At 43.5% G+C, this 25,067-nt stretch overlaps 1 protein-coding gene across 2 annotated transcripts in view; it reads right to left on the reverse strand.

Annotated features, from left to right (window-relative positions):
• LOC142311087 (uncharacterized) overlaps positions 1 to 25,067 on the reverse strand; it is a 79,909-nt gene that overhangs the window by 23,755 nt on the left and 31,087 nt on the right. For both annotated transcript variants that reach the window (XM_075349163.1, XM_075349162.1), the window contains exons 2-4: positions 15,640 to 15,694; positions 15,430 to 15,540; positions 3,074 to 3,159 (exon numbers count right to left, since the gene is read on the reverse strand). In XM_075349163.1, the coding sequence (XP_075205278.1) occupies positions 3,074 to 3,159; positions 15,430 to 15,540; positions 15,640 to 15,667 (225 nt within the window). In that variant the 5' untranslated portion in view covers positions 15,668 to 15,694. The remainder of the gene's footprint in view (positions 1 to 3,073; positions 3,160 to 15,429; positions 15,541 to 15,639; positions 15,695 to 25,067) is intronic.

Below are 25,067 nucleotides of genomic sequence, written 5' to 3' on the forward strand. Positions count from 1 at the left end.
GGCTGCCGGTGGCTGCGTGACGTCATCGCTGTGCCCACCGCTAGTCTCCACTCAGCGGCCGCCGCACAGACAGGAAGACATCACGGTGCTGCAGGGGAACGGGGACGGCTCCACTCAGCGGCCGCCGGCAGCCAGGAGGAGATCACGGTACTGCAGGGGAATGGTGACAGGTGAGTGTACTGATTCACTGCACCCCGCACTGATGATTATGCACGGGGGGCAGTGAATACAGCCGCACATGATCACTCCAGGCTGTAGTTGCCAGGGATGATCATGTGGGCCGGCTGATTATCCCTCGCCCATCATCCCGCCCACCTGTCAGCGCTGAGATATGATGGGCGGGAGGATGGGCGTGCATATTCAATGAGCGGGTCCACGTGGTCACGGCAGGCGCTGCTGCAGCCTGCTCATGACCCGCTCCACCGCAGCACCCTCATTCCACGCAGCTCTACATTCAGACCATAAGACGCACCCCCCCACTTTCCCCCAACATTTGGGGGGAAAAAAGTGTGTCTTATGGTCCGAAAAATACGGTATATATTCTTTATTTAGGATGTTTCTTAATGATACAGAAATAAGATAATATGAAGCCAACAATCATAAACATGTGTTTTACAAAGAAATACGTCATCTTTCGGTGCAAAAACAAGCCTTCACACTGCCCTATATCCCAAAAATAGAAACCGTTACAGGTCTCAGAAAATAGTGACAAGCAAAATGTATTTAGTTTTAAACATTTCCGTATTCATCTGACTCATGGCCTGGAGAATCATACTGCCAGGTCAGTTTTATTTTATACTGAACTTGGGAAATAAAGACAAATTGTGAAATTGCACTTTTTTTTCACTATGTCATCGCACTTTTTTCACTGCTTTCCAGTGTGTCACATGATGACCATTTATATGAATACACCTAATTAAAATGGGAATGGATGGTGATATCAACTTCCTGTTTGTGGCTCATTAGTATATGGGAGGGGCGAAACTTTTCATGGTGGGTGGTGACCATGGCGGCAATTTTGAAGTTGGCCATTTTGGATCCAACTTTATTTTTTCCAATTGGAAGAGGGTCATGTAACACATCAAACCTATTGAGAATTTCACAAAAAAACAATGGTGTGCTTGGTTTTAAAAGAACTTTATTTGTTCATTAGTTATTTAAAATTTTAAGACCATGTATACAATGTGTTCAAAGTGCTGCCCATTGTGTTGGATTGTCACAGCACGCCCACAAGGGTGTATGCTAACATGCTAAGAAAGCAGACTAGTCGGGGGAAGTAACGCCTTTGCGACTAGTCCCTGCACTCATTTGCATCTCAAAGGATCTTTAGAAACAGGGCTGTGGAGTCGGTAAGCCAAACCTTCGACTCCGACTCCTCAAATTCTCTTGCACCGACTCCGACTCCGGCTCCGACTCCGACTCCGGCTCCGGCTCCGACTCCGACTCCGACTCCGGCTCCGGCTCCGACTCCGACTCCGACTCCTACATATATTGCTTAGTTAGGTGAAAAATTTATTGTAGTACATGAATATGTGTATGTGAACATCAGACATTTAATAATTTTTATGATACGATAATCAAGATATTTGGATAGAACATAAAATATATTTATTGGAATACAACTTTAGAACACAAAAAACTGTAATAAATTGTAAATATGTAATACACTATGTAATATACAGTAGATTACATATATATCTTGTGTGTGTATATACACTGTGTGTGTATATATATATATATATATATATATATATATATATATATATATATATATATATATTACATATTTACAATTTATTAGTTTTTTGTGTTCTAAAGTTGTATTCCAAAAAATATTTTATGTTCTATCCAAATATCTTGATTATTGTATCATAAAAACAATTAAATGTCTGATGTTCACATTGTTCTACAATAAATTTTTCACGTAAATATAAGCATTATACTAAATGTTATTATTTAGTAAAATATTCAGCACATTCTGCATTGCAATCCTGTCCCCAATTTATTATATATTTTAGGAGTCGGAGTCGGTGCATTTTATACCGACTCCGACTCCACCAAAATGAGCTCCGACTCCGACTCCACGACTCCGACTCCGACTCCACAGCCCTGTTTAGAAATACTTTTTCTAAAGATCCCTTTATCTATGCTACTATATGCAGGGACAGGTAGGCAGGGATTAGAACTGCTCGTGGTTCTGGGTGCATAGCAGGGCTGTGGAGTCGGAGTCGGAGTCGTGGAGTCGGAGTCGGAGTCGGAGCTCATTTTGGTGGAGTCGGAGTCGGAGTCGGTATAAAATGCACCGACTCCGACTCCTAAAATATATAATAAATTGGGGACAGGATTGCAATGCAGAATGTGCTGAATATTTTACTAAATAATAACATTTAGTATAATGCTTATATTTAAGTGAAAAATTTATTGTAGTACAATGTGAACATCAGACATTTAATTGTTTTTATGATACAATAATCAAGATATTTGGATAGAACATAAAATATTTATTGGAATACAACTTTAGAACACAAAAAACTAATAAATTGTAAATATGTAATATATATATATATATATATATATATATATATATATATATATATATATATATACACACACAGTGTATATACACACACAAGATATATATGTAATCTACTGTATATTACATAGTGTATTACATATTTACAATTTATTACAGTTTTTTGTGTTCTAAAGTTGTATTCCAATAAATATATTTTATGTTCTATCCAAATATCTTGATTATCGTATCATAAAAATTATTAAATGTCTGATGTTCACATACACATATTCATGTACTACAATAAATTTTTCACCTAACTAAGCAATATATGTAGGAGTCGGAGTCGGAGCCGGAGTCGGAGCCGGAGTCGGAGTCGGTGCAAGAGAATTTGAGGAGTCGGAGTCGGAGTCGAAGGTTTGGCTTACCGACTCCACAGCCCTGGTGCATAGGGGACCTGACAGGTTTACTTTAATATATGAAGGGTCAAGTTATAATATTTGATCTATTCAGAATCTAGAAGATGTCTAATTGCTAGCAAGTATCTAAGATTCCACGTACCTGGTTGTCTTGTAGAATGCTGTCATCTTGTTGGAAATAAGGAGGACTAGGGCATATTTCCGGGGCGCTTTTCTTCTTGGTCTCATCTAGAAACATAAGTTTTCAGTTTAAAAAAAGAAGTTCAGAGAAACATAACAGTATAACAGTAAATCTATAAGAATAGACGTTGGCACCATAAAGCTAAGACATTTCAAATGATAAAAATGAAGTTTCCACGGCCATGTCCGCCACTACCTTTTTTATCATAGACAACATCTTATTTATTTTAACCTGTTCCCAATTGCAGACAATAAATAGATGTTGGCTTTTGCAGGGCCTTGCGCAGCACCGATGTTTGTTTTCAGGCAGCAGTCAGGCTGACATCTTGAGGCCCTCTGTAACGGGGGCAGGGGGCGCCTCAGGGGGTGTAGTCGGGTCCCCTCGCCTTGTGGGCCGCAGGCTGAACCCCGGCCCGGCCGTTACTTGCAAAACAGGTGTGTTGTTGGGGCAGAGTGTGGATGCATGGGGCCCATTCATGACAGCGTTCTTTCTGTGCTCTCCAGCTCCTTCTTCACTTTCAGGAAAGAGACAATTGCAGGCAGCAGATAAACCAAACACCGATTTATTAAACAAAGCTTCCATCTTTCTGTTTGCAGCAGGTTTACTTTAGTATGTTACAAGTTACAAGTCCTTTTCTACAAAAACGGTTTCCTTTTTCTCTACGGGCACTTTCCTTTGCCTGCAGGGGACATACGTTAACCCCCTAGTAGCTGCGCTCTAACCCGGATTTACTGTAGGGCAGATCCAGCACACACTACCGGCTCTGGATAAGTTCTCACCTCTCCACTTCTTTGTCAGGGCACTAACCTTCGCCTGCAGGGGCCACTTGTTATCCCCCTGATAGCTGCACTCCACTCTAGTACACACCACCGGCTCCGGACTAGTCCCAACTCTTCCACCGTTTCTCATGGGTTTCCTCTGCTTTCTAGCCAAGAGTACTCACTCAGGCTGACTGCCTCGTCTCACTCCCACACTCTGCCCCGTCACCTCAGACCGAGCTTGCTCGCCTCTCACATCTCACTGCACACTGGACTCTGCATTCAGAAACCTTCCTTCCCCACCTAGGCTGCCCTGCCCCCTTCCTTCCCTGCCACTGTTACCAGGGGAACCACTGCTCTACACTGGCACCTAGTGGGGAAACAGTTTATGACAGGTAACATTTTACCATTAACATTTACAATTTGCCACCATACTACTGTGGCGTCTTCAGGGGGGGGGAAACCGCTCCTTCACTACCAGGGGTCCGACTACCCCTTACACCTCCACGTCCAGCAGGTGCCATGATTCCAGTACAGAACCCTTGTCCTGACGGGCGATATCATCGTATCTAATTGATTCAGGTTCCGATGAGGTTATCTTCTATATTCCGACAAACAGAAGTTTGTGAGAAGGAGGGGATCCCTCTTTCACCCCTGCAGCTCCCTCGCAACATGATCACTGGGGAACTGAGAATGGTCATAGCAGCCAGAGGTCAAATCATGACCCTGGGTCTGCCAGGTATGGTGGCATGTTAGACCCAGCCCGGGTCTAACAGGTGATCGGTCAGTGTGACACTGACAGGTGTAAAGCCTTGCCGTATTTGTGCATGGCAATGCATTATACCAGCAATCAGACTAATAAAAGTTCAAAGTCCCATAGAGTGACTAAGTAAAAAAAAAAAAAAAAAAAAAAAAGAAATTTTTTTTTTGTACCAATAAATAAGTGTATTTATGTAAAAACAAAGATAAAACAAAAAATACGCATTTGGCATTGTCACATCCAGAAAGACCCCATCTTCACAGGGGTTTTCCCATGGACAACATTAATTTTAAAAGTTGATTTTAATCAATAGATCTTGGAATAATAATAATTTCCACAATTTGATGTGTTTAAAAAAATACGTTCCTCTCTGATTTCTAGTGTATGGTTTGTCATGGAGTGTTAGCATAAGGATAGTTTATAGAGTTCCAATGAAATATACAATGTGATGTTATTTTTGTCAAGCTAAAACTGAGAGATCACCGTTTATGTTTTATAATCTTTATAAATGTTCAAGATGTATGTTTGATTTATAAACTTAATAATAATAAAACAGATTTGAAATAAAAAAATACCTTCCTGTGCTAAGATAATCTTATATGTGTGTCCTTGCTATGTACTGTGTAATGGCAGTGTCTGACCGTACAGGAACATGGTCAGATCACACCACATCTCCTGGGCCGGGGAGGACACAAAAGAGTATAAAGACAGAACAGCACAGGATCATAGCTGATTCTTTTTGTGAGGTAAAACATTTCCCTGCCAGTTTTAAAAAAATGTTTCACTTGAAAGAAATAATTATTTGCGATCACATGCTGTAATGTCTGTATACTTTCTAGCCAAAGAGATGTGGTGAGATCAGACCATGTTCCGGCATAGTCAGACACGGCCATTCCACAGTACACAGCAGGGGGGACATAAAAGCTCACAGCACAGGAAAATAAAAACAGCTTCAGCTCTCAGAATAGAGCGATCCAAAACAAATTCTTTTTTCTATTAAATTCTTTTTATTGTGTAAAAGTGTCAAAACATACAAAATTATATTAATGTGGTATCGCTGTAGTCATACTGAGCCAAAGACTAAAGCTATCTTATCACTTATACAGCACTGCGAAATCCCAAAAATCGGAATAGCAAGCGATCAAAAAATTTTATGTGCCCGAAAATAATAAAAAAGGTCAACTGTTCCCACAACACACAAGCCCTTACATGAGTGGGCAGGAGTATAGAAAAACTATAGCTCTCGAAATATCGGAGATTCAAAAAAACGTTTTTAAATTTGTTGGTTTTTTTAGAGTGATAGTAGCCAAACATAAAACAATATAAACCTGGCATCACTGAAATCAAACCGACCCAAAGAATAAAGACATGTAATCACTTACACGCACCGTGAATAGCGTAAAAAATAAATAAAAGCTATTCTTGACCTGCTGTTGGTTTGTTCATTCTTCCTCCCAAAGATCACAGTAAGGCTCGGCTCACATTTATCCGGTACTCTACGCTGACCGCTAACACCTGGGTTTCGCTGTACACCTTGGAAATACGTGATGCAAACAGGAAGATTCACTATAGTAAGATAGATGGAGTCATTTTGGATTCTCTCTGGCCTATGATCCAGCGTTCTTAGTCTTTTTAAACGTTTGTAAAAGTATAGTTGGACCCAGTTTTGAACATTTCTGAGAGACGGACACTGCCGAACAGAGGTCAAAGTCCAAAGTAACTCTGCTGCATTATTATAGTTAAGTGATCTGTTGTGGGTTAATACATGATTTGGAGATTTAGATGTAAATCCCCAATGTAAGTGCTCAGAGAAGAGTACAAGGTAAATGTGATCCATAAAGTCATGTAAAATGATCCCAGTAAAAGTTTAAACGCTTTCCACAAAAATAAAGCAAGTCCTCACTCTATCTGTTAACGGAAATACAGGGCTTTTCATGGTCCTGGTAGCACGAAGGCTCTGGAAGACCACCATGGCTTTTCTTCCTCCAACCCTCAAAAGAATTCCAGACAAATCTGCGCTTTCAAATCCAAAGTGCACTCCTCCCTTCTGAGACCCACAGAGAGTGCCTAAAATGCAGTTAGTTTCAATACGTTTCTTAGTACAATAGAGCAGAAAAACCACGTAATTATTGGAAGTGTTCCTCCTGAAGTACAAGCTGGGAACAATGTATGGGCACTACAATGTATGGGCAATATAATAGCAGATTTGCATTTTCATTCTGCAAGATCCCCTACTCGTTCTTGGAAATCACCCATGGAGTCAAAATAGTCACTACACCTGCAGATAAGTGTAATTTCTAAAATGAGGTTACCGTATATACGCGAGTATAAGCCGAGGCCCATAATTCTACCACAAACAACTGGGAAACCGTATATGCAGCAGCTACTGGGAAGTTTCAAAAATAAAAAAAATCCCAATAAAATGTACTTGGCCCATCCTTGTAGTAATTTGCACATCCTTGTCCCCCCTTGTAGTAATGTGCCCCATCCTTGTGCTCCCTCCCCTTATTGTAATGTGTCCATCCTTGTGTCCCTTCCTTGGGCCCTCCAGTAATGTGCCCTACAGTAATGTCCTCCTATCGGTTCCCTTCTTGTCCTCTATTATGAAATATAAATTATTCTTACCTGTCCTCCATTCCCGTTGCTCTGTGCACGGGACATGATCATCGAGGGGTGCCTCTTGCAGACTGCAGACATAGACCCCTCCGTGATCGTGTCCTGTACACGGAGCCACCACTGCTGTCAGCGCTTTACAGCAGTTGAATGCTTTGCTGCACCGCTGCCGCTATAAAGCATTCAACTGCATTAAAGACATGATGACAAACAGCAGCCTCGTGCATCAGACGCTATCACGGAGGAGTCTACGTGCCTTGCGGTCTACAAGATCACAGCGGGAACAGAGGACAGATGAGAATATTTTTTTTTGTGGGACCCTGACTCGAGTATAAGCCGAGCGGGCATTTTCAACTTAAACAAATGGGCTGAAAAACTCGGCTTATACTCAAGTATATACGGTACTTAAGGGCAATACTTCTCTTCTGGAACTCAGGGGCTCTGGAAATGGAGCCAGTAAACTATTATTAAATTAATTTAATTAGTTTAATTATTAAACCTGCTCTCCAAAAGTCAAATAACGTTCCTTCCTCCCACAAACTGCAGTGTGGTCAAACTGGACTTCGTTCACAATACTAGGCTTTCTGGTTTCCCACATCGTTGGTAACAACTATACCTATCACTATGTTTAATGTGGGTATTCCCGAAATTGTAAACTTTACAAGGTATCAACCTCCTTATCTCTCCACAGTTAAGTTTTGTTTTTGCTTGCTGCCAAGACTCTAGTTAGTTCGTGTCACGTACACACTCCTCAGCTCGTGACGTAGAGTGCGCCCGCATGGGTTATTTTATATCCCCCCACTCAATCCAGCACTCAACTCTGTTATAGGATATCAAGTGAGCAGATACACACTCAGATACAATCCACACACCCCGGCTACACAACTAAAAACACTGCGAAAACTCATCAAACACGCGGGGTGAGGAGTCCCTGAAATATACAACTGTCTGCCAATCAACAAAGTCAGCACTCTCGGTAAGGCTGAGGCCACACGGGGTTATGTGCGATCCTTGCATAACACTCGGCTCACACTGGCAGGACAGCAGGAGCAGAGTGTTCTGCGACTATGGTCCAATCGTGCGATCAGACCACAGCCGCAGAGGGCGGGGGATTTATCTCCCTATCTCCTCCGTTGCCGGCTGATGCGAGAGCAGTGCGATGTTTCTCTCGCCCCACAGACTTGCATGGGTGCGAGTGGAACAGGATCGCACTGCACTCACAACATGCTGTGACTGTTTTCTCGGTCCGATTAGGGCTGAGAAAATAATCACTCATGGGAGCGGGAACAGAGTAATATTGGTCCGAGTGGAATGCGATTTTTTTCGCATTCCACTCGCACCTTTTTTTCTCGCCGTGTGTCCTAGGCCTAAGGCTATCGATTCTTTAGAACATATAAAGATGAAAATTATGAAAGTTTTAAGCGTTAATCTAAAAAAAATATAGCGCTTGCAATAAAAAATGTATAAAAGACAAAGATAAATATGACACACACATGCAAAGCAGTTATTAAATAAAAAGGGAGAACATTTACGGCCCCGGTGTTGGTCACTCCTCTAAGGCTAAGTTCACACTTCCGTTGTTTTGCATCAGTCACATGCGTCGCTTGACGCATGTGACTGATGCGCTGTACAACGGATGACAAAGAACAGAATTCTTTGTCGGACTCCGTTGTGTGCGGGGGGCAGAGTTCGGGGTGGGTGGAGCAGAGCAAGGCCGTGGCATTGAGTATGTCAGTGCCGCGGGGACTGCAGGACAGGTGAGTGTGAGTGTGTGTATATGTATACATGCTGTGTGCGGGGGGGCGGAGTTCGGGGTGAGTGGAGCCGAGCGGGACCTCAGTGCCGCGGGGACTGCAGGACAAGTGAGTGTGTGAGTGTGAGTGTGGGTGTGTGCGTACATGCTGAGTGCGGGAGGGGGCGGAGCCGAGCGGTGAAGTGTCTGGCTCCGTGCACAGCCAGGGTAAATATGGGGTAAGAGCAAAGCACTTTGCTTGGTTACCCGACATTTATCTTGGTTACCAGCATACACCGCTCAGCGCTGGCTCCCTGCATCCGTAACCAGTGTAAATAACGGGTAACTAACCAAAGCGTGTTGCTTAGTAACCCGATATTTATCCTGGTTACCTGTGCGGGGAGCCAGAGAGCGCATGCGCAGCGAAATCCAACGGATTCCACTGCACAAAAAACGTTACATGCTGCGTTGCTCCCGCCCGGCGGTCAGTCAAAAAACGACTGACCGCGACGCAGCGGATGCAGCGCAGCATCATCAGTCACAATCCGTCGCCAATAGAAGTCTATAGGGAAAAACTGGAACCCTGCAAAATATTTTGCATGATACCGTAATTCCTCAAGGCGACGGATTGTGACTGATACAAAACAACGGAAGTGTGAACTTAGCCTAAGGTGGCCTCGTTATCTAATATATAAAGCTCAGCGTATGTGTATATGTGTGTGTATGTCCGCTAAAGGAATCCGCACCGTTGCATTTACACTCACTAAATTTTGCACAGACACGCCATGTGACCCAGGGAGCGTCGTAGACTATGTTTTGACAGAAAAATTTAACCCCGTGCTTTACAGTTAGTCTCTAAAGTCCTGCCGCCATTAAACTGAATGGAGGTGGGAGCTATAGGTTATTAATAGCAACTGTCAGTGGTTGCTATAGGAACAAAATAAACTGTTAGTTGAAGATTATGTGTGGGGTAATATGATGTCGGTGGAGACATGGATAGAGAGACAGACAGACGGGAAAGAGACAGACAGACGGGAAAGAGACAGACAGACGGGAAAGAGACAGACAGACGGGAAAGAGACAGACAGACGGGAAAGAGACAGACAGACGGGAAAGAGACAGACAGACGGGAAAGAGACAGACAGACGGGAAAGAGACAGACAGACGGGAAAGAGACAGACAGACGGGAAAGAGACAGACAGACGGGAAAGAGACAGACAGACGGGAAAGAGACAGACAGACGGGAAAGAGACAGACAGACACACACAGAGACAGAGATAGAGAGAGACAGACAGACACAGAGATGGAGACAGACTGATACAAATACAGACAGAGATAGAAATAGACAGAGATAGACACAGACAGACAATGAAAGAGACAGACAGACAGAGATGCAGACAGATAGCGACACACAGAGAGACTGGGAGAGAGACAGAGAGACAGTTACTATTCCGGGGAACGCCCGGGTACTACAGCTAGTATAGTATAAAAAGGTATTATGTTGATCCTCCGACAGTAGTCTGTTACAGTTCTCATCGTTGTTTATACAGTCTTGAGTTTTGTATCTCCCCATGTTTTAGGATTTGATCTGCTAACAATTCCTCGATACAATGCTTATGTTCTGACATTGTGCTTTATTACGTACAATACGGTGTTTCCTGTGTTATTAATAATGTTAATAAAAGTTAAATTTATAAAAAAAAAAAAAAAAAAGGGAGAACATAGCAAATACCTACACTTTCCAGTCTAAAGAAATCTTCTGTTTCCTTGGGGGGGTGGGAGGAGAAAATGAAATATGGAACACACTCCAGCATAGGCAGACCCCCATATGTGAACGGCTTCTTTCTGTGCCACCCAGCTGGTTATAATGTTTATCCCTGGGCTCGTCTTTCCAGGATGCCCTTGATTTTAATATTTCAAGCTCAGGTCTGTGACTGGACCATGGGCTAATTTAGGGGTGCGTACTCTATATTAAATGCCCTGTTTTTCCCATCATACTGCTTTCTAGAGTAAACAGAGTGTCAGGCCTGGCGCCAAGAACCATCTGTTCAGGCTTTGATGCTCAGGTAGAGCGGCCACAAATGACACCCTCTGTATTCTCATGGAAAGAACCCCCCTTGGTTCTGAGTTCCTGTAAGCAAAATACCTAAAGGTGACTTTACACACTGCAACATCGCAAACGACATCGCTGTAACGTCACCGGTTTTGTGACGTAATAGCGACCTCCCCAGCGACATTGCAGTGTGTGAAACACATCAGCGACCTGGCCCCTGCTGTGAAGTTGCTGATCGCTACAAATCGTTCAGGACCATTCTTTGGTCCTTTGTTTCCCGCTGTGCAGCATGATCGCTAGAAAGTCTCAGTGTGTAAAGGGGACTTTACAGCGACTTCGTTAGCGACTTCCCTTTCAAAAAGCTGCTTTACAACGTCCCCAATGACTAGCTAGGTTGTTCTGCAGGTCCGGATCGCTGTTGCGTCGTTGGCCAGGTCTGCCTGTTTGACAGCTCACCAGGGACTTTGTAGCGATCCCGGCCAGGTTGGGATCGCTGGTGGGATCGCTAGAAAGTCTCGGTGTGTAAAGGGGCCTTTAAGGTTATGCTCTTTGTATAGAGATGGCAGACTTAAACCAATGTTACTTTACTGCTGCTGCCATACATTTATCCCTACAGTTACACAATTCCTTCACAGTTCCACTCTCTGACGTCGCTTAACTCCTTCACCCTGGCGATTTTCCGTTTTTCACGACCCTGTATATTTTTTATTTTTCTGTCAATCTTGCCATATGAGGGCTTGTTTTTTGCAGGATGAGTGGTACTTATAAATAAAACCATGAGTTTTACCATATAGTGCACTGGAAAATGGGAAAAAAATTCCAAGTGTGGAAAAATTGCAAAAAAAAAAAGTGCAATTGCATGATTGCTTTTGGGGTATGTTATTCACAGTGTTCACTATATAGTAAAACTGACGTGTCGTTGTGATGCCTGAGGTCGGAACTCGGAACGTGTTCGTAGACACCAAACAGGTATAGCTTTACCTTTATGTAGGGAATAAAAAAAAAAAAAAACAAAACAGAAATTTGCCCAAAAAAGTGGAGCACTTTTTGCGCTGTTTTCTGCAACCCCTAGCATTCTTATATTTCAGGATATGCATCTCAGTGGTGGCTTATATTTTTGCATCTTGAGCTGATGTTTTTAACGGCACCATTTTTGTGCAGATGCTACGTTTTGATTGCCTGTTATTGCATTTTACGCAAAATTCACCACAACCAAAAACGTAATTTTGGCATTTGGAATTTTTTTGCCGCTACGCCGGTTACCGATTAGAGTAAGTGATATATTTTGATAGATCGGCCATTTCTGAATGAAGCGATACCAAATGTGTATTTTTTTTCTTAACCCTTTACTTTTCAATGGGGTGTGATTTGAACTTTTAGCTCTAATTTTTTTTTTTTTGTAATTGTACTAGTCCCCTTAGGGGACTAGAAGGATTAGCAGTATAATTGCTGATTCATTCCGGTTGATCAGAGCAGCACAGCTCTGATCAGCAGAAATGCTGTGTTCCTGTTACAGACGCTACTCTGTCGGCTGTAACAGGAACTACGTGAAAATAGCGACAGGAGTCCTCACATGACCCATCGCTACCATGGCAACCATCTGCTCCCCATAATCATGTCACGGGGCATCCGATGGCGGCGGGGAAAGGCGATTTTCCCACTGCAGCCATTTACATCACACTGTCATATTTTCACAGCACAATCTAAGAGGTTAACAGGCGTGGGTGGATCGCAGATACACCTTCACCTGCGAGGCACACATGTCTGCTGTTCAAATTAGCAGACATGTTTGGGGATCGCTGCTGACTCGCTGCAGCAGCCGGCGATTACCCCTTCATGATTTAGGATGCACCGTTACGTCCTAAAGTCGAGAAGGGGTTAATGTCTCAAATTGGACGAGTCACCTGTTGTGGAAGACTCTGTCCTATTACCAATCACAGTAAGCAGACTGGCTCTCTTATATCCTTCATGATAACGTTTCTGCTTTCTGAAGCGGTACTTCCTTTTAATCTTCTTTAGATTTTCTACAGATTTATGGCTTCCCAATTAAAATATATGTCTTGGAACAAGAGGGACCTCGGATACCCTGGTGAGAGTATTTTCTCTGGCTAAAAAGTACCAACCACATATATTAGGCCTTTTGGAGACGATCTCACTATAGACTCAGCTAGGTGGTTGAAGAAACCCTGGGTACAATGGCTGGCACACTTTCCACACCATCTATTCTAGAGGAGTCTCAACAAATTGGTTAGGTGGGAAGCTAAGGTGACATGCAAAGATCCAGGAGGCCGTTATGTTTTTACATATGCAGTAATAAATTGTAAAGTGTATGTGTTTATATCACCCTCCACCACCTCATTTAGAAATAATTACATGAGTGGTGAGCTTCTCCTTAAGCTTTCCAGATGCTCACATTTTATTTATGGAATGATTATCTGCACAGATTTAGTTTGGGAGAAACAAACCCTGTGACGAGACCCTCTTCTAACACTTCGTCATCATATATGGAGGGTAATGGATGGGAGGATCTATAGCAAGCTTCCCACCCTGATTACTCTACAATTCACTTATCATTCCTTACTTACGGTACCTAGGCATACTTAATCTCGCAAAGATTATATTTTTGGCTCTACTGGTGTGGCTATCCGGGTGGAGAAGTTGGAGCATGGTCGCAGAAGGGATTTCAGAACAAAGCCCGGTAATAGTTATGCTTCTAATGGACCAAATAGAGCATAGGCCTCCGTGGAAACTTAATCCTTTTTGACTGACACTCATAGGCTCCAATCATAGAATTCCTGATCAAATGGAAAGTTTTGTAGCTGAACATGAAACTCCCAGAGACATTAATTCATTTTGGGATATACTTAAATGGAATCTGTCGATTTTTGCTCCCCCACCTGAGAGCAGCATAATGTAGAGACAGAGACCCCGATTCCGGCAATGTGTCACTTACTGAGCTGTTTTCTGTCATTTTGATAAAATCACTGTTTTCTCTGCTGCAGATCTAGCAGTTATACAGAGGTCATGAATATGATGGACTACCTGCAGCATGCCAAGTAGATCTCGAATGATAATCTGCTGCTGGTTATACAGTGATTTTATCAAAACTACACTAAGCAGCCCAATAAGTGACACACCTCTGGAATCAGGATGTCTGCCCCTACGTTATGCTGCTCTCAGATTAGGTGTTGAAAACCTAATGACCGATTCCCTCTAAGGCATATCTTAGAGGTTGCCTGTCCTTTACTATTTCAGACATAAAGAAAGTGACTTCCATAGAGGACATGGATACAGAGTCCAATTTAAGGGAGGCCGAAAGTACATATATAGCTAACCCACAAAGGCAAATAAAGTGAGGTGGTTGCAGTATCAACGTCTTCATGCACAACATAATGATACTAAGATTAAAAGTAACTTTCGACTCGTCAGTCTTATTTTGAACTGGGGATACAATCTAGAAAACTATCTGCATTTATGGTTCGTCAATATAATATGTCTAATGCTATTCACAAAGTCAGAGGTATGGATCGCTCGACTAACGTCTGCTAAAGATATTGCTCATGGTTTCTGAGCATATTATGACACTTTATACAAATCTGTGCGCCCTGTTAACCCCTTCACGACAAATCACGTAACCTGTACATCATGGTTGACAAGGTGCTCCCAATAGATGACGATTGGGGCAAGTCATGGCTTTCATGTGGGCACAGAAGCTGTGCCCGGATGATCACCACCAGGAGCTCGGCTTACGGGAAGGCCGATCTCTAGCTCTCACAACCAGGAGCGGTCCCCTGCACCGCCCCAGGCTGTTTAACCACATCATTTCTGCGATCAATAGCGATTGCAACATTTAGGAGGCTGGGAAAGGAGTGCACTCCTCCCAAGCGATCGGGACCCCTGCGGGGGCCCAACCGTTGCCATAGTAACCTGAGGTCATCAGGACTACGTCATGACGTCCTCCGGGTCATCCAGCTATGGCAAGCTGCTTAGAGTATGCCAGGAGAATGGTATATGTTAATTCTGTGTAAAACTGACTGGTATAATCCATTGCAATGGATTGTACCAGTGATCAGAATAATGAAAGTTAATGCCCTAAATAGGGACTAAATAATATAAAAATAAAAAAAGAAAAAAACAAAAAAAAAAAACCACGTTACCAATAAATATGTATATTTCTGTAAATAAAAAAAATATAAACAAAAGCCAAACAAGTTCACATATTTGGTATCGCTTCGTTCAGAACAACACAATCTATAAACAGTCACATTATTTAACCCCTTCCCTGAACTCTGTAAAATCCGTAAAATCTGTACCAGTACGTCACAGGTCAAGAAGAAGTTATGGGTATAAAAACTTTAAAAGTTTAAAAATCGCAAAAACTTTCAAAATGTTTGGCTTTACCTTTAGGTGATACCTTAGCTCTGCCAATCAGACGTCTCCGAGATGATCGTGAGGTTTTGTGACTTTTCTCCAGAATTCGACTCTTTGAAGGATTTCTCTTACTGGATCTTTCTGTAGGAAACGCACACAATGACAGAATACATTTGTAATATTTGTATCTAAATTTTACCCAATCAAAACCTCTGTATTTAAAATCAATAAAAGTCTTACTTGAGGAAGTAAAAGACGTGCTCTCCATCTTTTTGTGCTTCTAAATTCTCCCAATCTTCAATAGAAAAAAAGAGTGGTTACATAATGACACAAAGAATGATATAGTCAGATACATTATACATCTGAAAAGCAACCATTGATGAAAAGTGTGTTATGCATCAAACTGTCACAAATAAAACATTTTGAAAATGAAAATGGATTTTATAGATTATTAGCTGTAATGTGTAAACTAGTAATTCTCATAATAGGAATGTGATGAGATACATAAATCTAGGATGAGCTGACATCCTGAGCACTTTCCTGTGCCAAGAAGAGCACAAACTTTGGAAACGTGTCATAAGGTGAAAACTCGGCCTGTCCAGAGTTCAAACTGTGTGGAAAAGCGATCAATAGTTCCCAAAGTCATAATATAGCGAGGGACCTCCTTTAGCTGAGAACATAATGGTTATTCATTACTTCCCAAATTTTACATGTATTAGTCTATGAAAGGGATGCAATCATCAAAAAAAAAAGTTATTTGATTTAAATTTATTTTTTTTTACTTTGGCAATGGCTTTTATATATACATATCACAATCTGTATTACAAGTAGAAATCCTGCACTTTTCACACCGGCGCTTTTGTAGATTTAGGCTTTCTGTTGTTTCTGTGCATAGTAAATGATGAGCAAATTCCCATCCTGTCTTTTTTACTGTAGCATATAATGAACCTGTGCAAAATTCATTGTGAAGGGACGGGAGCAGGGTCAGCTGTGACATCGCCTATCAAGATTGGTGGATCCTGTGTTATCAAGAGTATACCTGGCACTGTAAGGCTATGTGCCCACGGGAGCTCGCACCTGTGGATTTTGCCGCGGAAAACCTGTGGATTTATCTGGATTTTCTAGATAAATCTGTAGGTTTTAGCAAGTACAGACACTCCCCATGTTATCCTATGGGACATGGGGAGTGTCTGTCAATGCTGCGGTATGTGCGGCTGCAGAATATGCTGCGAATGTCCCGCAGCTGCACATGACTGCATGTCAATTATTCCTGCGGAAATACCGGCCCTCCACTATGGAGATAGAGGCCGGGCCTTCCGCAAGTAAGTCGCATGAATGTCCACAGCTATTTCGTTGTACTACCGCAGCTATGGATAGCTGCGGATTCTGAGGAGCTGCTGCTGGAAACCTGCGGACGTACATAGCCTAAAGGGTACTTTACATGCTGCGACATTGCCAGCGATCTCATTAGCGATGTGAAATTCTAGATCGCAAGTGCGATCTTTCGAGATCGCACATGTGTAAAATAACCTATGTGCGATCTAGAATTTTAGCACTTGCGATCTAGAATTTTACATCGCTAATGAGATCGCTAGCGATGTCGCAGCATGTAAAGTAGCCTTTAGACTGATTGTGTGGAAAAGTTGCTGGCAACTGTTCCTGAAAACAAAAACAAAGCAAGTAACAACCCTAAAGCCGAGAGTGAAAACTCCAAAATCACCCCACCCACAAATAATTATTTATAAAAAGGGCAGGATAAAATTGTTAGCAACAACAACTAAATATTTGGTTGCACACCCTTTGAAATAACTAATCAGTCGATTTCTATAACAAATCAACAAGTTTCACTCAATTGGAATTTTGGACCACCCTGCTGGAAGACCCATGACCTAGGACACAAACCCAGCTTTTTGACACTGGGCACTACATTGCAAAAAAAAATTAAAAAATCCTTTGGCAATCTTTCTGATTTCATGATGCTGTGCACTCCGCAAAGGCACCCAGTGCTAGAGACAGCAAAACTACCCCAAAAACATCTTTGAGCCTGCACCATATTGACTGTGGGTATTGGGTTCTTTTCTTTGTAGGTCTTAGGCTGCTTTCACATCAGCGTTTTTTGCCTGACACCAAAAAAACGCAAAATGCATCTGACTGAATCATTTACAAATGCGTTGTCATTTCAATGCATTTGCAATGAAATCGTGGAAATATGCGGTGACTTGCGGTTGCATGCAACACACACTGGATCCGTTTTGCGGTATTTTACAGAGTTTCAAAAACGCTACTTGTTGCGTTTTTGACCTCTGTCAAAATACTGCATCTCACTGGATCCGGTGCATTGCAGCGGTACCTGCAATGTAGTTCAATGGGCGCCAGATCCTGTTGTAGTGGCAGCCGCCGGATCCTGATAGACAGGATCCTGTTTTCTGTACTGAGCATGCCCAGAAAGCAGCCTGGCATAGTCCGTACAGAAATCTCTCTCTCTGGCCGGTTTCAGACGTCCGTGTTTTATCAGGTACAAGCCACATGCATGGTTATGGTCATACGTGTGACACGTACTGGAGAAAACACTGGTTTGTGAAATAAAAATGTTTTATAATCACCTGTATCCAGAGTTGTTTTCTTCTGCTTTGCTGCCTCCCGCTCCTGACCACCGCTCATTATACTCACTGAATATCCACTGCCCGAGGATCTGGAAGCAGGAGCATTGCGGGGACAGCACCGCGGGGACAGGCGAGTATACAGCAAGCTGTGTGTGTGCAGTGACCTCCAGGAGGTCATTGGAGTTCCCAATGAACTCTGATGACATCCTGATGACACCCCCGCGACAGTGTCAGAAGGGTGACTTCACGGTTTCATCAGAGTTCATTGGGAACTATGATGAGTCCCCGATGCTGGCCCCACGATGCTCCGGCTTCCAGGTCCTTACTACACACAGACACACATGGATACACATAGCACATACACACACATAGCGCACAAGCATGTATACACTGAACAGACACACTGCTGGATACTCACCTGTCCCCAGCGATGCTGTCCCCGGCACTGAAGTCTCCAGCACTGCTCCTGCTTCCAGCTCTTCAGTGCAGTGAATATTCAGTATTAGGCCTTGTGCCCACAGGGTGTTTTTCTAGCGTTTTTTCTAGCGTTTTTCATTACTTTTTTTAATCAATAAAAGCAAGGAAAAAGCATCCCAGCAAAGTCTATGAGAATCGGGACTTGCTGTGCCCACGTTGCTTCTTTTTCAGTTGCTTTTTTTTCTTGCTGAAAAAAGAAGCAACATGTCAATTGTTTTAGCGTTTTTCCCTGCTTTTTTCCCCAATTGACTTCAATGGAGTAGAGAAAAAAGCAGGAAAAAACGCATGTGTATTGCCCACGTTGCTTTATATTTTATGCGTTTGGGCGTTTTTAGGGAGAAAAGAAAGCTATAGCTATGTAGATTCCTTCATAGAAGAAAGCCACATAGCCAGTGTCTGCAGCGATTTCATCATCTCCCATTGTTTACCGGGACACCTCTGCAGAGACCCCCGCTGACGTCACAAGTTCATCCCAACGGGGGATCTCCAGGAAATCCCACAGTAAAGCGACGCTCCAGCGAACCCACCAGCAACCTGACCTGGCAGGGATCGCTGGATCGTCGCTACACGGGTTGCTGGTGAGCTGTCAGGCCGATCTCACCAGCAACTAGTGACCAGCCCCCAGCGCCGCGAGGAAGCGATGCTGCGCTTGGTAACTAAGGTAAATATCGGGTCACCAACCCGATATTTACCTTGGTTACCAGCTCACACCGCTTAGCGCTGGCTCCTTGCACACCTAGCCACAGTACACATCGGGTTAATTACCCGATGTGTACTCTGCTACGTGTGCAGGCAGCAGGGAGCCGTCTTCTGTGGACGCTGGTAACCACGGTAAACATCGGGTAACCAAGAAGCCCTTCCCTTGGTTACCTGATATTTACCTTCGTTACCAGCGTCCGCCGCTCTCACACTGCCAGTGCCGGCTACCTGTTCCCTGCACTCCTAGCCACAGTACACATCGGGTTAATTACCCGATGTGTAGTCCGGCTACGTGTGCAGAGAGCAGGGAGCCGGCACTGGCAGTGTGAGAGCGGCGGACGCTGGTAACGAAGGTAAATATCAGGTAACCAAGGGAAGGGCTTCTTGGCTACCCGATATTTACATTGGTTACCAGCGACCGCAGTAGCCGGCTCCCTGCTCACTGCACATTCAGTTGTTGCTCTCTCGCTGTCACACACAACGATGTGTCCTTCACAGCCTGAGAGCAACAACTAAAAAAATGGTCTGAGGACATTCAGCAACAGCCAGCGCCCTCACAGCAGGGGCCAGGTTGTTGCTGGATGTCACACACAACAACATTGCTAGCAACATCGCTGTTACGTCACAAAAGTCGTGCCTCAGCAGCGATTTTGCTAGCGATGTTGCTTAGTGTGACGGTACCTTAAGGCAGGGGTCTCAAACTCGGCTGGGTGTATGGGCTATGTGCCCTCGGTGCTTTTTTTTCAGCACAAAAAAGCAGCTTTTTTCTGTGCTTCTTTTCATGCTTTCATGATTTTTTTCTTCCTTTTCTTGCTTTTTTCATGCTTCTTCTCATGCTTCTTTTCACGCTTGTTTCAGCTCATTAAAGTTGGATGTGAAAAAAAAGGTGTTCTGATGTAATTTCCTTGTTCAACCCATTTTCTTCAATCTCCATTTTGGAATAAAAGTGATATGAAAATGATGATCTATTAGATCGTTTACCGGCACCGCTATTCACCATGAATAGCGGCGGAGGGAATCGGGTGCACGGAGATCACCGTTGCTATAGTAACCCTCTAATTAGGTTACTATGGCAATGGTGGCAGTGGTGATGTCACCGCTTACCAACCCGCAGTCTTTGCTCACACATTGAGTGATTAGACAGCACGAGGAGCAGCATTCTTCCTCCCCCGTTCTGATATAGCAAAGCTAGATCAGTGACAGAAGACCAGGATCGAGGAGGGGGGAGAGAGGGAGTAATAAAGATGGGCGTCCCTAAGTGTGTCTGTGTATTTATTTCTAATAAAGTATTTTTTCTGTGTGGTGTCTTTTTTAACACTTTATTGGAGATTCTTAATGGCCGGGTCAAACTTAGCCTGACATTAAGAATCTCGGACTTAATACCAGCTGGTAAAACAAAGCTGGTATTAAAGCCTTATTACCCAGCGTGCCACCCGACACCAGGTCCGCTGGCAGAGTTGGATACAGTGCCAGAAGATGGCGCTTCTATGAAAGCACCATTTTCTGGGGCAGCTGCAGACTGCAGTATGCAGCAGGGGGCCAGAAAGCTTGGGCCACACTATGCACTGCAGATTCCACTCCTTAGCTGTCTGGTTGTACCTGGCTGGACACAAAAATTTGGCGAAGTCCACGTCATTTCTTTTTTAGTTTTTTGGCAAAAAAACCCTCAAGAAAATATTGCTTCCCTGGATTTTCCATTGCCAGTGAAGGTAACACTAAGAAGTAGGGGTTAGCAGCCAGTAGCTGTTTGGGTTACCCTTAGTTAGCAATAGAAAATGCAGCGGGAGCCTACGCATTTATTTTCTTTACCCCCTAACCCTTTTGGGTTATGTGTTTGTTTTTTTATTTTTTTTTAATAAATTTAAAAAAAAATAAAACCAAAAAAATCGACATGGGTTTCGCCATATTTTTGTATGCCAGCCAGGTACAGCAGGCAGGTACGGGCTGCCCCCAACCCCCAGCTGCCTATTTGTACCCAGCTGGGAACCAAAAATATAGGGAAGCCCTTCTTTTTAATTATTTTATGAATTTCATAAAATAAAATAAAAAAAACCGACGTGGGCTTCACACAATTTATGTGTCCAGCCAGGTACAACTAGGCAGCTGGGGACTGAAATCTGCAGCACAGGGTGGCCCAAGCTTTCTGGCCCCCCCTCCCCCCGCTGCGAATTGCAGTCCGCAGCCACCCTAGAAAATGGCGCGTTCATAGGAAGCGCCATCTTCTGGCGCTGTATCCAACTCTTCCAGTGGCCCTGGTATCGGGTGGCTCGCTGGGTAATAATAGGATTAGGGACAGCTTTGTATTATCAGCTGGCCCTAAGCCTGAAATTCATGGTGTCACGCCAATATTAGACATAGCCACCATGAATTTTTAGTAAAGATAATAAAAAACACAACACAGAAAAATATTTTTTATTAGAAATAAAACACAACACAATTAGTGACTCCATCTTTATTGAACTAAAGAACCGCCCTCGGCCGTAGTCGTGGTTCGAGGGTCCCGCAATGTCCAATCCGGATCCAATATCATCTGATCAGAAGGCAAACTGATCAGATCTGATCGGTTTGCCTTCTGATTAGATGATATTGGATTTAGGTCTTTGAACCTGACACAGGTTCAAGAACCTGAATCAGATTACACATCAGCTGATTGTCTAAAAGTCCCATGGGCTCCAGGACCCGCCCGTAAGCAGCTGATGCTGTCACCTGATAGCATCATCTGATCTTTACATCCAGCAAAATCAGCTGATTCATCATCGGATTGTTAAAAAGCCGGCAGGCTTTTCACCACTGGACGTAAACAATCAGCTGCTTACCGGTGGGTCCTGGAGCACATCGGACATGACCCGGGAGTCTGCAGAGAGATGAGTAAGGTGCAGAGTTCATAAAGCAGGAGAGAAGCAAAGTCGTGCACCACCGCAGATTACCTGCAATATCGCTTGCGGTACCGCCTGTGCCTGTGCTCGGGTGGAGAGCCTGGAGGGTCCGACAATCCAAGAGCGGGGTGCTGGTCATAAGGCAAAGTCCATTGATGAAGCGTGAGAGTAGAAAGAGACCGCACTCAATCCGCTGTGAAGGATTTCTTTATTCAAACACGTGCAGAGTGGAGGGCTGGAGACACACTGTGAGCTGGCTCCTCAAGAATGGACGATAGCTGTTTCGCCCAAATTGGGCTTCCACAGGTCCACATGTGGAGCTACGGCTACACCCCTTTTAAAGGAGTGCTCACAGATTGCCCCAGACCACATAAAAACAAATAGGAGATTTGTGTATGCATATAAAATACATGTATCCATTTCCATGCATGAATTTACAACAAATTTTAAACATGTAAAAGAACACACTTGAATAAAATGAAGCAATGGGTGATAGACAGGCAGAACTATCATAGGAACATAGATATTAAACATGTAAAAGAACACACTTGAATAAAATGAAGCAATGGGTGATAGACAGGCAGAACTATCATAGGAACATAGATATTAAACATGTAAAAGAACACACTTGAATAAAATGAAGCAATGGGTGATAGACAGGCAGAACTATCATAGGAACACAGATAGATCCACACGATCGTTTAACCCTTGGGGGCCCTGTGCCCCATAATTAATAATTAACCTAGCCTCCTCTTGTGGCAACAATTTGTGCAGGTCGCCCCCCTTCAAAGGGAGGGAGACCTTTTTAAGGCCGGCAAAACGCAAAACGTCGGGGTCACCATCATGACAATCCTGGATATGGGAAATTAATCTGGGAGAACCTTTCCCTGATGTTATTGAACTGTAATGTTCCCTGAATCGCACATATAAGCATCTTATAGTCTTGCCTATGTAGAACCTGCCACAAGGGCAGAGCACCACATAGACCACAAACTTGGTTTTGCATGAGATGAATTGATGGACAGTGTGCAAGTGCGGGCCGACTTGTACGGAGCGACCTTTTAGATGCTGGCTGCAAAAACGACACTGACCGCACCGGTAATTCCCTGGTGGGCAGCATTTGTCTAGCCAGGTTGTCGAATTGGTAAGTCTGTTCCTCACAAGTCTGTCCCGCAAATTGCCGCATCGTCTGAACGATACCAAAGGATTGGACATTGTCCTGTCAGATAAAGCCGGATCATTCTTCAAGATGTGCCAATTTCTGCAAAGAGCAGTTCTAATGGCATGCTCCAGAGGTCCAAATTTAAAATTAAAGACAAACCTACCCAAATTGTCAACACATTTTCTGGTGCGGTTTTTACGGACAGACGTGGCGCCGTCTGATCTAGCTCTCTCACAGGCTGAATCAATCAGTTTTTTTGGGTAACCTCTTTGATGCAATCTAATCTTCAACTCCTGAGATTGTTGAAAAAAAGATTCCTCTGAACTGTTTGCTCTACGTACTCTCAGGAATTGGCTGTAGGGCAAACCCGTCTTAATGTGGGGGGGGTGGGCACTTTGATAATGAAGAAGGGAGTTTGATGCCGTCGGCTTTCTGAACAACCTTGTACATATATCACCCTCCTTGATAGAAACCTCAATATCTAAAAAATTGAGAGTATCGCCACCATATGAGGAAGTAAAGGACATATTCATGGTGTTACAGGTGTTGAGATAGGACACGAAATCTGCAAAAAGGACCTCAGTGCCAGCCCACACTATGAATATGTCGTCCACATACCTCAAAAAATGGCGAATATATTTCAAAAAAGGGTTGGTGTCAGAAAAAACATATTTGCTTTCAAAGGAGCCCAAAAAAATATTGGCCATGGCACAAGGGACAGGGGTGCCCATAGCGGTACCCCTGCACTGCAAGTACCAACGGTCCAAAAACATGAAAGCGCTTTTAGATAAAACGAAATCAAGGGCTTCCTCAATGAAACTGCAAAACAACGCATCTTTTCCAGTCTGCACCACCAAATCCCTAACAGTCTGTATACCCAAATTCTGAGGAATGCGGGTATACAGACTCTCCACATCAATCGAGGTTAAAGCAAAGCCCTCCTGCCATGTCATACCCTTTAGCAGTGTTAAAAGATCACTGCTATCCTTGACATAAGAGGGGATATGACTCATAATTGGTCTTAACAGCCAGTCCAAATAGTGCGACAAAGGCTCTGTTAAGGAGCCGATGCCGGCCACTATTGGGCGACCAGGTGGATTATCCCTGCTCTTATGTATCTTTGGTATGCAATACCAGTGGGGCTTCGTAGGAAAAGGAGGAATTAGTTTATCAGCCTGTGAGCGAGACAGAAAACCCAGCCCCATGTATTTGTCCAGCAACCGCACCAAAGATTTCTTAAAATCTTGAATAGGATTTGCAGAAAGAGGACAATAGGTAGATCTGTCCATTAATTGTCTATTGCATTCCTGGATGTAATCATGTTTAGGAAGGAGGACAACGTTGCCCCCCTTGTCAGCCTCGCGGAACACCGTGTCCTCCCAACCCTGCATGATACATATCGCAGCCTGTTCTTTTTGACTTAGATTCTGGATCGGCCTGGCGTACACCAATGACTCGACATCCTTCAAGACAGCTTCCTGATATAAATCAATCAAATTTCCAGGTACAGTAGGGGGACAAAAATCCGATTTTATCCCCTTAGTAAACCTTTCCAAACCTGGACTATTGCTGGAACCCACAATATCAGTTGAAACATTTGGCTCATTCAAGCTGAGCAACAACTCAGCGTCTTGAAGGATCCCAGAATCAAAAGCTCCTATCAGACCGGTCCGAGAATCAGCTATACTGCACGGAACATGTCCAGCAGGCGCTGTATGAGCTGTATTAGGCGCCATTTGGAAATGTTTGTGCAGATGGATCTTTCTAATAGCCTTAAAAAGATCAATCTTGAACTCAGCAAAAATCGAACTTTTCCGGAATGCAATATTTAAAACCTTTAATTAATACCGA

Source organism: Anomaloglossus baeobatrachus, chromosome 5 (genome assembly GCF_048569485.1).
Source record: "Anomaloglossus baeobatrachus isolate aAnoBae1 chromosome 5, aAnoBae1.hap1, whole genome shotgun sequence".
NCBI lineage: Eukaryota > Metazoa > Chordata > Amphibia > Anura > Aromobatidae > Anomaloglossus > Anomaloglossus baeobatrachus.